At 35.1% G+C, this 14286-nt stretch overlaps 1 protein-coding gene across 1 annotated transcript in view; it reads left to right on the top strand.

Moving 5' to 3' along the window:
- The window catches only part of LOC116420465, a 181700-nt gene that overhangs the window by 102802 nt on the left and 64612 nt on the right, over positions 1–14286 (top strand). Inside the window, exon 10 of the mRNA XM_031945481.1 lies at positions 11860–12049. Within this exon, the coding sequence (XP_031801341.1) occupies positions 11860–12049 (190 nt within the window). The remainder of the gene's footprint in view (positions 1–11859; positions 12050–14286) is intronic.

Here is a 14286-nt window from a genome sequence, read left to right on the forward strand (position 1 = left end):
ATGTAATAATAATCAACAATTTCAAATAGCTGTCAAGAGAGTTTATACATTAGGATGCATTAAGAGATATTATTCATAATTAGGGAATAATAATTCTATTGTACTCTATGCTGGTAAGATACATCTAAAATAGTCATGTAGTTTTGAAGATTTTTTATAGAGCAGGCTACTGTGCTCATTCTAGGGGAATTAGCTATTTTTATCTTACCCTATGAGAAATATTTAGAAGGACATTCATGAATAGCAGTTTATGACTTTAGCCTTTTATTTAGTCACATCTCTTTCTGTGTCAAAAGGAAACTTTGATTGGGATACAAATTATGTATTTTTATCTCAAAAAACATTATTTTTAAATAGTAGATTATCAGTTGCTTGCCTTCCTTCTAATATGATAACATAGTCTTCTGTTTATATCATGATTCAGACAAGAATGGAATAGAATGATTATGTCTAGACACTGGAGATTGTTTATTGTCTGTAATTGACTGTGGGAGGTTTTAGGACAACTTACCTTGCTCTAAGATGCCTTGTTTTAAGATGCTTGGTTTTTCTTTATATAAATCCTACTCATTCAAATCCCATTCTCTCTTTGACAATCTCCTTGATTTTTCCAGTCAACAACCATTCCTTTAGTGGTTGAGCTCCTGTGATATTTATAATCCTTAATACATAATCAGATATCCTCAAATCATAGAATCTTGAAATTACGTTTGTCAACTGTCATCTAGTCTGACTCATAATTGAATTAAGAATCACCACCAAATCATAATTAATAAATGGCTATTCAATCCCTGATTGAGGACCTCTGAAGAAGGACCTATATATTACCTCCAGATCCTTCTACTTCTTTTTGAAACATCTCTCATTTGCAGGAAGTTTCTCTTTAAATTACAAAAAATTAAATACGTCTCTTTTCAGCTTTTATCCTTTGCTCTTGATTCTTCTTTCTGAGTTCAAATAAAACAAGACTACTTCCTCTCTCTCTTTTTTACATTATTGGCCTTCACATACTTGAAGACAGATTTCATAGAATCTTACATGATAAAGATACCCAACTCCTTCAACTAGTCTTCATATGGCATGGACTTGAAACATCATGTTCTCTTGGCTGCTGTTCCCTGGTCACCCTCCAATTTATTAATATTCTTTCTGGATATATGTCTATAACTCTCTGTGATCCTCTACCAGGGGTCCTCAAACTATGGCCCACGGGCCAGATTTGGCAGCTAAGGACGTTTATCCCCCTCACTCATGAAGTTTCTTTATTTAAAGGCCCACAAAACAAAGTTTTTATTTTTACTATAGTCCGGCCCTCCAACAGTCTGAGGGACAGTGAACTGGCCCCCTGTTTAAAAAGTTTGAGGACCCCTGCGAGTCTAGACTATACAATCCATGGAATTTTCTTGGGAAAGATACTGGAGTAGTTTTATTTTCTTTTCCAGTGGTTTTAAGGCAAAAAAAAGTCATACTTACCATATAGCAAGTAAGTTTCTGAGGCTGGATTTGACCTTAGGTCTTCCTGACCTCAGGACCAGTGCTCTGTCCACTGAACCATCACTTCACTGCTCACCAAGTATTTACTGCATATATATCCTCCCAAGAGATTATAAGGTAAAACACTATTTTCTGCTTTTATATTTTTCAAGGTGCCTAGCATGCCATGATCCTGAATACATAATTATTCAATAGATACCTGTTGAATTTTACTTTGCAAAGATGTATTTAACCAAATCTTTAATAGAATGACTTATATATACATATCTTCTATATATTGGGAGCATCTTACTCCTTAAATCTCACTCCTTTTTGACACTGTCATCTTGGGCTGTAACACCACTAAATATAAAGAGAGACTCACTTAGAATTAGGGCTAGAAACATAGCTTTAAATAATATTCCTTGCCACACATCTCATGATTTAAATCTTTAGTTTCAGTCATTGGTATGTTGGCTCCAAGGTATCATTTAGTCATGAACGCAGTTATAGAAACTTCAGAGTAGCTGTAGGTTTTATATATATATATATATATATATATATATATATATTTTTTTTTTTTTTTAGAGAAAGTATGCAAGCATTTTCCATGGTTATCTGTCTAGCTCCATTCCAATTTGTACTAGGACAGAGTCCAACTCTGTTCTAGAATACAACAGAACTCAATTAAAATTCATAGCAATGGGGATGTGGGGGTTGCCATAGATTCTTAGAGGAATATATTGGAGTATATCATCAGTATAGTAGGGCTCAAGCCAGGGGATCCAGCACCTAAAATAATGCGTTATGATGGTGGTGGTGGTGGTAGTGATGGTAATGATTCACATTTATTTGTTGTCACTAAAGTGTGCTTTCCTCACAAAAACTATGTGAAGTGGATTCATTTTAGACACGTGGAAATTGAGACTCTGAAAGTTTAAGTAACCATAGAGCTAGAAAGAGAATAAGGCAGAATTTAAACATCGATACTCTGATACCACATTCTGTGCTTTATCTACCTCAATGTCTGGAGAGTGCTAGAGAGACTTTTTCTTTGTAATAGTGATTTTTAATCAAGAGGTCAAAAAAAGTGAATGTCTAAGAAAGGCTTAAGCTAAATCAAAGTCTGATTAGAAGAAATATGGCAACAACAAGGATGTGTGGGATCAAAGGCAAGGGGTCACTAACTTGGGGGCAATATTACTCACCTGCTTCCTTGCTCCCTTTTCTACTAGAGAGCATGGCCAAGCATGTATCTCTATTCTTCTTGGTGAATTCCAGTTATTACTATAATCAGTAATAGACACAGTATGCATTTCCTATTGCCTTGCAAAAAGTATAGTTAATTAAACTAAATCATGTGTGTGTGCACACATTTATATCTATATCTGCTACTTTAGTAAAGAAAGCAGTAGAATAAAACATGAATGATACTAAATCAGTCAAGACACATTTATTTAGCATCTATTATGTACCAAGTGATGGGCATACAACTCATGGGTGAGGGTACGAAAATTATTATGTACAAACAAGATACATATAAGATAAATTGAAGATAATCAATAGATAGAAGGTACTGGTATTAAGAAGAATCAGAAAAGGTTGCTCATAGAAGTTTTGTCTGGGTCTTCAAGAAAACTAAGGAAACCAGGAGGTAGAGATGAGAATGTTTTCAGTGAAAATGTCTGGAGTTTGGAGATGGAATATCTTAAACAAGGAAAAGAAAGGAAGCCTGTATCATTGGATGGATGACTATATGGATGGAAGACTAGACTAGGATATGAAAGACTTTGAACACTAAACAGAGCATAAAATCCCAAGAGTGTTAGGGAACTGCTGGAGTTGACTGAATAGGGGGATGACACAGTTAGATCTGCATTTTAGGAAGATTAATTTGACAGTTGAGTAAATTATAGATGGGAGTAGGGGAAGAATTAATGCAGGGAGATCAAACAGCAGGATGTTATAATATTTCAGGTGTCAGGGGATGAAGGTGGTGACAGGGTCATAGGAAAGAAGGTAGACTATCCAGAAAATCTACAAACCTCTTCTACTTTCTTGGCTACTTCTTCCAGTAAAAGCATGCCTGGAGTGACAAAGTTGGCTTTGTAATCTTGGGTGGCAAGAGATGAGGAGTAGCAATCATGAGCTTGTACCCCCTGGGAAGAGTACAGATTTATTAGTCTTGGTAAGGTGGGGAAGCCTGCTCAAATCATATTCTGATGTTTTATTGAACACAAATTTGGGATGGTTAAATTACTTTAGTTGTTGCATATCGGTCACTTCAAATGTTAATCAATAAAATGCATAGCTCTCCTAAGAGTTTTTAACATTTTCTTTTTTTAAAAAAATAGAATTTTAAAAGAAATGTAATGTCTCTTTTAGACGACATCATTTACAGAGGTCAAGGCCAGCACAGATCTATGAATCAAATGGAATGAGAAGCTCTAATTATGAAACCAAATCTTTTCTTTCCACTTTGGAAGTTAATTCAATGCAATTATAGAGATTTAGCCTTTTGATGAACCCATGAAATTCTCATTAATGTTGAGGAAATAGCATACAATCTCATTGAGAGGAGAATATATGACATTGCATCTCAGAAGAAATATGCATGGCTTTATAAGATGGGCTGAATCTTGTACAAGGAGGGAAGCAGCAATTTTTGATTAACAAATTGCCAGCATGGGGCACTTTGCTTCAATTTTCAGCAATTTAAATCCCAGTATTAATCAGTTTTTGTAGAATACCACCTGCTGTTCACAAACCAGCAAGGAAGGCATTAGCTGGAAATTGTAGCAATAGCATTTGAGCAGAGACTATGCTGGCTGCTGCCTATATTTTATTTGAACACCACTTTTATATTATTATTATTATTATCATTCAGGAACTGGACCATGCATATTACGTCATCATCAAATGACTTTTCTGAGAGCCTTTTTTTTTTTTAAGATAATGAACAGTGGTGATAAGTCATCAAATCTCCTACCAAGTAGATCTTAGATTTGTAGTAACAAATAGATCTTAGATTTGTATTGTATGAACATATTAAACCAAAATAAGAATGATGGAAACAAAGAAACTTTCAAGATTTTTGACTGATAGATGAGGAGGGAATTTATTCTTGACATGAAGAATAGTTTCTCTGAATTCACAAAGTGGAGTTTTGAGTTTGAACATAAAATTCATTGAGGGCATGAGTATTAAAAAAAAATAAACTGGAAAAATAGATGGGAGTCAGATTTTAAAAGCTTATGTACCAGGACAAGAAGTTAGCATTTTTGTAGGAAAAAAAATAGAAAGAGCTTTTATATTCTCTGCACTTTTCAGTCAGCTCTGTGGTGATAAAGATGTAGTTTGATGGTGACTCTGGTAGAGTCATTTAACCTTGTGAAAGCCTGTCTATTCATTTCTTGTACCTTCATCAAACAGCTCAAGAAAATTCAAAATGCAATTAGGTGGTGATAATATCTCTTCCTGTCTTATGCTTTGCTTGATATTTATAACATAAATGATCATTGAACAAAATGGATCTCTTTTTCTAGGGTTGCTGGGTGGCATAGTGGATAAAATATGGAAATTAGAATCAGGAAGACTTGAGTTCAAATTCAATCACAGACACTTCTAGCTGCATGACTGAGCAAATCACTTAATCTCTCTCTGCCTTGGTTTCCACAACTGTAAAATGAGAATCTATTTCCCATGGTTATTGTGAGGATCAAATCAGAGAATACAATTGTAAACTCTTATCACAGTTCCTGGTACATAGTAGGGAGTTAATAAATGCTTTTTCCCTCACCCCCTTGAATGAATGAATAAAAAATCATTTATTAAATACTTACGTGTGTGGTACTGTTCTGAGCTCTGGGGTTACAAACACAAGTGAGCAATGATAATGTAGAGGTAGGAAAATAGACATTTGGGTGGGCAATTGCTGATGTTTTCTTGCTTACCTTTTTTTCCCAGAGGCAATAATATCTATGATCCCTCTCCCCCCAAAACAAAAACAAAAACAAAAACGTGATAGTTTCTTCTTTTTCAGGTATCTTAAGAGGGGATACCTCAGTACCTTCAAAAAGTCTTATTGCAATTTTAAGCTAAAGCCATAAAATGTCCCCAAAGTCTTTAAGACTTTTAAGAATGAACTAAAACTTTTGGGACATGCCACATGTCTCCTTTGTGTAGTGATACCTCTGTATCTAATTGTCCAGTTGTCTTCTCTCCCCTTTCTCCCACCTGCCAAGACTTTTATAAGAGCAGGATTCTCTCAGGAACCATTGCTTGATCTGAACCTGTAATTTCACTTTAAGGAACTCACACTAACCATGAAAATCAGCTTTAAAAAACAAAACAAAACAATTTAAAGCCTTAAGAGAATTGCCTGGAGTTCTAGATCACAGAGAGGCTGAGTAATTTGTGTATTATCTCAATACCAGTACATATACCCATGAACTCAGCTCTTCTTTTATTCAAGGGCAGCTGTCTCTTCCACTTTACGTTTTTTATCCCTCTTACTACTTGCTTTCCCCTCTTTCATTTTCTCATTTTACCTATTTGGGATTTTGATGAATCGAGGGATATGGTTCCATTTTCACTGAGAACATAATTTGTTATAGTAATCTTGATATTTATTTTCTATCAGTAGTCCATTGGCCTTTTAGTTTATCCTTAGATGCTCTTGATGTGACTGGACTTAATTTGATGCTAAGGAAGTCAAAACAGGTGATGAGACATTAGGCACCATTAAGAGAGATCCATGAATCAAGAGGGGCTACTCCCTTTCTTGCCTTTGACAACATCTGGAATATTTTGTTCATCCCTATTTTAGTTACATGTTGATGTGCTACGAGTAAGTGTGATGGAGTGGACAGAGCACAGGGCTTGGAATTAGGAAGATTCCTTCCAGTTTCCTCTAATATTCCTTTTTTCGGCTGTGGATTAAATTTGTGACATATAACAGCTGTGGGACCCTGCTTAAAATATTTAACCTCCATGATCCTTCAGAAACATCCTACAACTCATATACTAAGGTGTGGATAGAATATAATCTACATTGGCATATTAAGTTTCTATACCCTGCCTGATACAATCATAGGTCCTTCTTGTGTGAATAAAACCATGTTTGTTCATCATGAGCAAGAATCTGAGGGTGATATATACTGCTTAAACAAAGTGTTTATGTTGAAGGAATTTTCCTAAAGCAGGGTTCTCATCTTATCACTCTTCTTCAATAATTGCTCTAGAATGAAATATAAACTCCTCCATGGGGTATTTAAAGCATTTATAGTTAAGTAGCATATTGGATTAGGGAATTGAGCCTGGAATCAAGATCAAAGTTCACATCCAGACTCTGACATTTAAAAACTTTGTTACCATGAGTGACTCATTTAACCATTGTCTACCTCAGTTTCCTATCTGTAAAATGAAGCTATGTCCCATGGTTGTGTTTGTGATCAGTGAGATAATATTTGTAAAGCACTTAGCATAATACCTAGAAAATAATAGGAACTTAATAAATGGTTCTTCCTTTCTTGGTTTCCTCCCTTCCATCCCATGTTATACCTGCCTCCAAACTAACTTTCCAGTATTGTTAGATGTACTTTATTGGATTTTTTTTTTGTTCCTCACAAAACTAAATTTCCCATTTCTGAGCCATTGCATTTACTGTTCATAGTGGCTGAAATTTACTCCCCTCCTTGCCTCTATTTCTTTGAAAATCTTCTTCAGCTTAAGGGCCTCCTTATATATAAAATATTTCATAATGGGAAATTAATAGGTTTGTTCAGAACTGGTAATGAGTAGGTTAATATCTTGAAGAGAAGTCTCTAATGGAGAGCACTAGTAATGTTTTTGATCCTATATTTTTTACTAATAAATAACAAATATTAATTTAACATTTTATATCTGACATTTAATAAAGGTTAAGTATATAATAAAATATTTAAAATTTTTAACCAATTTTTTATTAATACTTTAAATGATGTTATCAAGTATATCTAGTTTACAAATGATAAAGCTATGAAGAATAACATATTAGATGATAGGATCCAAAATATTTTGGGCAGATTAGAATGATGTACTTAATAAGATGGAAATTAATGAGGATAAATAAATTTATAATCTTAAGACTCAGAGAATCAATTATATAATTGCAGGCAGGGAGAACTACGGTTGCATAGAAATTCTAGCACATTTATGGGTTGAACGAGATGATATCAGAGGATCTTTTCATTCACGAGATAATTTGAAATATATTTTATTCCTTTTGACTACCTTGTGATGAGTTTGAGCTGTTAAACATTTTATGGTGAAAGTTGATAAGAAATTCATAATCTAGAGGCCATAATAAGCACATGGAGTTAAAATATGTGGAGGTGAAAAGTCTACCAAGAGTACTATTCTGAAGAATAATCTAACAAATGCATAGTTGTTTACCAGGAATATCGCCAGTAACTTTTCAGGATATTTTATAGAGATCTTATTCTTCCAATGGGAAGAGAGAAAAGGTCACTTTATATGGTCATCTGTTTTACCCAATGATTTCAGTGTTCTTATACTCTAATGACATTATTGTTTTTATGACTCCATACTGTCTAGCCTACTAAAAATCAATATTGATCATCTATTGGGTATAGTACTATGGGGCATTTGATGAGTCAATCCCTTTTGTTGTGATTTCCTCTTATTGCAGAGGATGCGCTAAATGTTCCATATTGTGTCTTTCAATAGAATGAAGATTGTACTCTCAGGATTTCTTATGCCTGTCTTTTTTTGTTGACTTGCTCAGGACAATAATTACATATAGGTTTTTTGTTTTTTTCTATGGTTATCTGTTACTCTGAGATGGTGAGCTTGGGAGAAAAACAGTTTTTCTAAGTGAGAAATTGATCATAATTTTTATACTTTTAAATGGAATTTATAAAATTAAACTTAATGCATGTAAATATAAAAATCATTTATATAAATTATGTTTTATGTGAATATAAAATTAGACATAATTTATACTTTTCAATATAAAGATATCACAAATTCATCAGTGATATGTTGATAAAAGGAAATTGAATGTTTTCTTTAAGACTAAGATAGTCCCAAGTCTCTCCTGTGGGAATACTTTGATGCCAAGATATCTCTGTCTAGAGTTAAGGTGCTTATGTCTACTTATGTCTACTTGACACAGTTGGAATTGTCGTGCTCACCTGTGGTTCACTAAAAATTTCAACCTCTCCAATTAAGCAGCTGTCAGTGCTGTCCAAGAAAACCTGAAGGTCTCTTGGGAATGGAAGGAAGAAATTCAAGATTTTGCACCTTTATGGAGAAATGCTGTAATTGGGTTGGGGATCTCTTTTTGAACCTGTCACACAACATGTTTATTCAGTTTTTTTTTTTTTTTACCATGAAAAATTTAGCTTCACACCTTAAGTGGATTTTGTTAAGTATTTGGCTTATGGAAATTAATTTCAGCTTGGAGACATTTGACCCCTCTGAAAAGATTCAGGGCTTTTAGTAATCTTAGTGAGACCAGAGGCAAAACTGGATGAGTATAGAATGGGGAGCCATGACATGAATAATAAATGCTGCACAGTAGAGACTGGATTTTTGTATATAACATATCATCCTTCCGATAGCCCCTGCTGTGTGACATTTTGCTTCTGGGGACCTTAGTTTCTCAATCTTGCTTTAATGTTTTTCTACAATTACCTAACTTGCCAAGATGATGAAGTTTTAAAAATTTATATTTCCCAAGGTGTGTGACAATGTCAAATAGAGGGGCCAAGTCCTGGGGGAACTTTGAATGTAATTGCTTCGGGCAGATGTTTGTGTTCTCTTAGCCATGTGAAAGGAGCAGTAGAAAGAAGTAAGTTAGGTAGTGCTATTGCAAATTTTGAGGAATGAATGGAACTATTTTTGCCTGCCAAATATCAAGAGAAGGCTCTTTGTCTTGAGATGCTTTTAGGAGTAAAATAATCTAGGTGGGATGGGGGAGGAGAACTCACAAATTATCCTCAAATTGCTATATTAAAAAGAAAACTTAAAAAATTAAAGCTTTATTAATCCTTATTTTTACATCAAATTTAATTCTAATTATACCTTTCCCCTACCTAGTGAATCTTCTCTCGTAACAAAGATTAAAACAAATTTAAAAAACAGTGGTATAGTAAGTGGGTAGAGCCTTAGATTCTGATTCAGAAGGCCCTGGGTTCAAATATTGTCTCAGATACTTCATATTGTGTGGTCCTGGGCAAAACATTTAAAGTCTTTGGGTTATTGTCTCCTTTTGATGCAGGTGTGGTCCCTTTAAGAATTGACTTATTCCTTTCTTTTTGATTCCCAACCCTTCCTAGTTAATGTAATTATTAATCAAAGACCTTTTGATTCACAAATCCTGCTCCCTTTGAATTCTAATAGAAGATCCGGGCCTGTCCCAGCCCCACTCGGATCTGAGCCAACTTGGGACTTCACCCACAGGCCCCTCTAGCTAAACCTCCTATTATAAAAGGGGCCCAGCTGGGACCCCCTCTTTGCAGAGATCCCAAACATGCCAGCCTTACACCTGGTGTATCAGGACCCTCTGTCCACTGGAACTCTGTGTCCGGTACCCTTCTTATCTCTACCGTCACCTATTTCCTTAACTATACTTTAACCTTACTTCCAAACCCCATAATAAGCCTCTTTTATCAATCTAGCTTTTAGGGCCAATAAATGCTTTTATTGGGGACTCATGCTGTCACTAGACTTCATTTAACTCAACATCCTTGCACCAAACCCAAGGGGGTTGCAGGGAAGCTCAATTTGACTCCTGTACCCCGAACCTGCCACCAGACCTTAATTAAACCCTAATTTCATTTAGGTACCCCATTTCTAGACCTCATCAGTCCTCAGCTCTGATTTTCTGGGAGTCTAGATTAGTAATATAAAAAATCAGAATCAGGAGCAGGGGAAGGGAAGGAATTCTCCCAGTTTAAAAGAGAATAAAAGGTAGGAGTTATTTACTCCTTCTTGTGTCATGTGACAGTTTAACATTAAGGTGTTAGTGGCAAGCTTAGATTTCACTTTTCCAAAAGGCACATCATGGATCAAATAGCCCAGTACCAAGTAAGTCCAATAACAAGTCAATCAGTAAGGAATTATTAATGACCTGACATTCATTCAAATGTTCTATCATCAGATTAGGAGACAGAGAGAGGAAAAACACAGCAGGAGAAAAACCAACCTCCACCTACCCAATTTCATCCTCTTGACTCTTGACAGGGTTAATCAGAGTCAAAATGGGGAGGGAGATGTCAGGTTAAAATATTGGGGTGGAAAGATAAAAACCCATTAGGAAACTCATACAGCAAATAGGATTGGGTGTATGTTTATGTGGAAGTTCATACTTCTTTTTAGGTTCTTTTCAATTCTGAATATCTATAATCCAATGCCTGGAACAGAGACTCTCAGAATCGAGATAGTATAAAATTAACACCACAATTCAAATGCAGTTTGGACCAAAGAAAGGCATATGCCTTGGACTCTTAAATCCCTGCACCTGATGTTGACTTGTCTTGACTGCTTCACAGATTAACTTGCCTAGCCCTAGACTGATAAGCATTCCTTAAAAACAGAAAGAGCAGGACCGATATTTCTAGTCTTAGAAATGTAGAAATCTATAACAACAGGGAGGCTTGTGGAAGTTTTGTCACTTTCTCTGGACTAGCTTGAGACTCTAGAACCTTGCCAGACAGGTATTAGCAAGAAGACCAGTAATTATCTACTTCCTTCTTAACCATGGAGTTTTGTGCTAATTCTAGATCCAGACAACACTTAAAAGCACATAAGACCACTAGCACTATAAGAAGCATAGACTCTTCTGCACATCAGTTCACATAGTACATATAACCTGATGTTCATAAGAATTGGTGCTTTAAAACTGATTCAGCTTTATTTGTCCCCAAGGCAATCCCCAGAACCCATCCCATTATGCATTTAGTTAGTTTGGAATAGAGAATGAGACTGAAAGGCATAAAACTCTAGTACTCTCTGAACTCTGCCTATTGAATAGATACCATACCGTACCATGCTGCTTTTACTGTAAAGTGCCCATACCTTTAGATGTCATTACTTTTAGAACAGTTAAATTAATATAGGTTAAACCAGGAAAGTGGAGTGTTTATTGGGTTTTATTCCTCTAATGATTTATTTGTGCTCTCTCCTCATATTATCCAAATCTATTTTCTTGCTTCTTGAAAAATGTTGCTGAAATAATGACTTTCACCAAAGAAAAAATGGAAATGATGTACAAGTAACTTGTTAATCAAATGCTTTGTGTATGTGTGTGTGTGTGTGTGTGTGTGTGTGTGTGTGTGTTTGTCCTTATCACTGATTCCTTTTTTTTTTTCTCTCCTGCAGCCTCAATAAACTAGAAGTGTTTGGCTGTCATGCTCTCACAGCCAGATGTGTGGGCTGTCTGGCACAGTCCTGCCCCAATCTGCAGACCTTGAACATTGGTAGAGTCCCCAAGATCACTGATGCTTGCTTTGCCAAAATACTCAGAAATCTGAAAAAAGTAACTACTCTTAATGTAACAGGTCTTGAAATGGTAAGGATTCTTTGACATGAATTTAAGTCACTTCATCTCTTTAGACCTCATCTGTAAGATTAGGGGGTTATACTGGATAGCATCTTTTCTAGTTCTTTTTTTGGGGGGGTTATGAGCTTTATTTTATTTTATTTATTATAATTTTTATTGAGAGAACATATGCCTGGGTAATTTTTTACAACATTATTCCTTGCACTCACTTCTGTTTCGACTTTTCCCTTCCCTCCCTCCACTCTGTCTCCTAAGTGGCAAGCAGTCTTATACATGTTAAATATGTTATAATATATCCTAAATACAATATATGTGTGTAGAACCAAACAGTTCTCTTGTTGCACAGGAGGCATTGGATTCAGAAGGTAAAAATAACCTGGGAAGAAAAACAAAAATGCAAACAGTTTTCCCAGTGTTTTTTTCTCTGAGTGTAGCTGCTTCTGTCCATCATTGATCAATTGAAACTGAGTTAGATCTTCTCTTTGTCTAAGATATCCACTTCCATCAGAATACATCCTCATACAGTATTGTTGTTGAAGTATATAATGATCTCCTGGTTCTGCTCATTTCACTTAGCATCAGTTCATGTAAGTCTCTCCAAGCCTCTCTATTCATCCTACTGGTCATTTCTTATAGAACAATAATATTCCATAACATTCATATACCACAATTTATCCAACTATTCCAATTGATGGGCATCCATTCATTTTCCAGTTTTTAGCCATTACAAAAAGGGCTGCCACAAACATTTTGGCACATCCAGGTCCCTTTCCCTCCTTTAAGATCTCTTTGGGATATAAGCCCAGTAGTAGCACTGCTGGATCAAAGGGTATGCACAGTTTGATAACTTTTGGGGCATAATTCCAGATTGCTCTCCAGAATGGTTGGATTCGCTCACAACTCCACCAACAATGTATTAATGTCCCAGTTTTCCCACATCCCTTCCAACATTCATCATTATTTTTCCTGTCATCTTAGCCAGTCTGACAAGTGTGTAGTGGTATCTCAGAGTTGTCTTAATTTTCATTTCTCTGATCAATAGTGATTTGGAACACTCTTTCATATGAGTGGAAATAGTTTCAATTTCATCATCTGAAAATTGTCTCTTCATATCCTTTGACCATCTATCAGTTGGAGAATGGCTTGAATTCTTATAAATTAGAGTCAATTCTTTATATATTTTGGAAATGAGGCCTTTATCAGAACTTTTAACTGTAAAAATGTTTTCCCAGTTTGTTGCTTCCCTTCTAATTTTGGTTGCATTAGTTTTATTTGTACAAAGGCTTTTTAATTTGATATAATCAAAATTTTCTATTTTGTGATCAATAATGATCTCTAGTTCTTCTTTGGTCACAAATTCCTTCCTCCTCCACAAGTCTGAGAGGTAAACTATCCTATGTTCCTCTAATTTATTTATGATCTTGTTCTTTTTGCCTAAATTATGGGTCCATTTTAATCTTATCTTGGTGTATGGTGTTAAGTGTGGGCCCATGCCTAATTTCTGCCATACTAATTTCCAGTTTTCCCAACAGTTTTTGTTAAATAATAAATTCTTATCCCAAAAGTTGGGATCTTTGGGTTTGTCAAAGACTAGATTGCTGTAGTTATTGACTATTTTGTCTTGTAAACCTAACCTATTCCACTGATCAACTAATCTATTTCTTAGCCAATGCCAAATGGTTTTGGTGACTGCTGCTTTATAATATAGTTTTAGATCAGGTACAGCTAGGCCAACTTCACTTGATTTTTTTTTTTTCATGAATTCCCTTGAAATTCTCAATCTTTTGTTCTTCCATATGAATTTTGTTTTTATTTTTTCTAGGTCATTAAAATAGTTTTGTGGGAGTCTGGTTGGTATGGCACTAAATAAATAGAATAGTTTAGGAAGTATTGTCATCTTTATTATATTTGCTTGGCCTATCCAAGAACACTTAATATTTTTCCAATTATTTAAATCTGACTTTATTTGCATGGAAAGTGTTTTGTAGTTTTGCTCATATAATTCCTGACTTTCCTTTGGTAGATAGATTCCCAAATGTTTTATGCTATTGACAGTTATTTTGAATGGAATTTCTCTTTATATCTCTTGCTGTTGGATTTTATTGGTGATGTATAAAAATGCTGAGGATTTATGTGGATTTATTTTGTATCCTGCAATTTTGCTAAAGTTATGAATTATTTCTAATAGCTTTTTAGTAGAATCTCTGGGGTTCTCTAAGTATAAGATCATATCATCTGCAAAGAGT

The sequence above is a fragment of the Sarcophilus harrisii genome, chromosome 1, assembly GCF_902635505.1.
Source record: "Sarcophilus harrisii chromosome 1, mSarHar1.11, whole genome shotgun sequence".
Classification (NCBI taxonomy): Eukaryota; Metazoa; Chordata; class Mammalia; order Dasyuromorphia; family Dasyuridae; genus Sarcophilus; species Sarcophilus harrisii.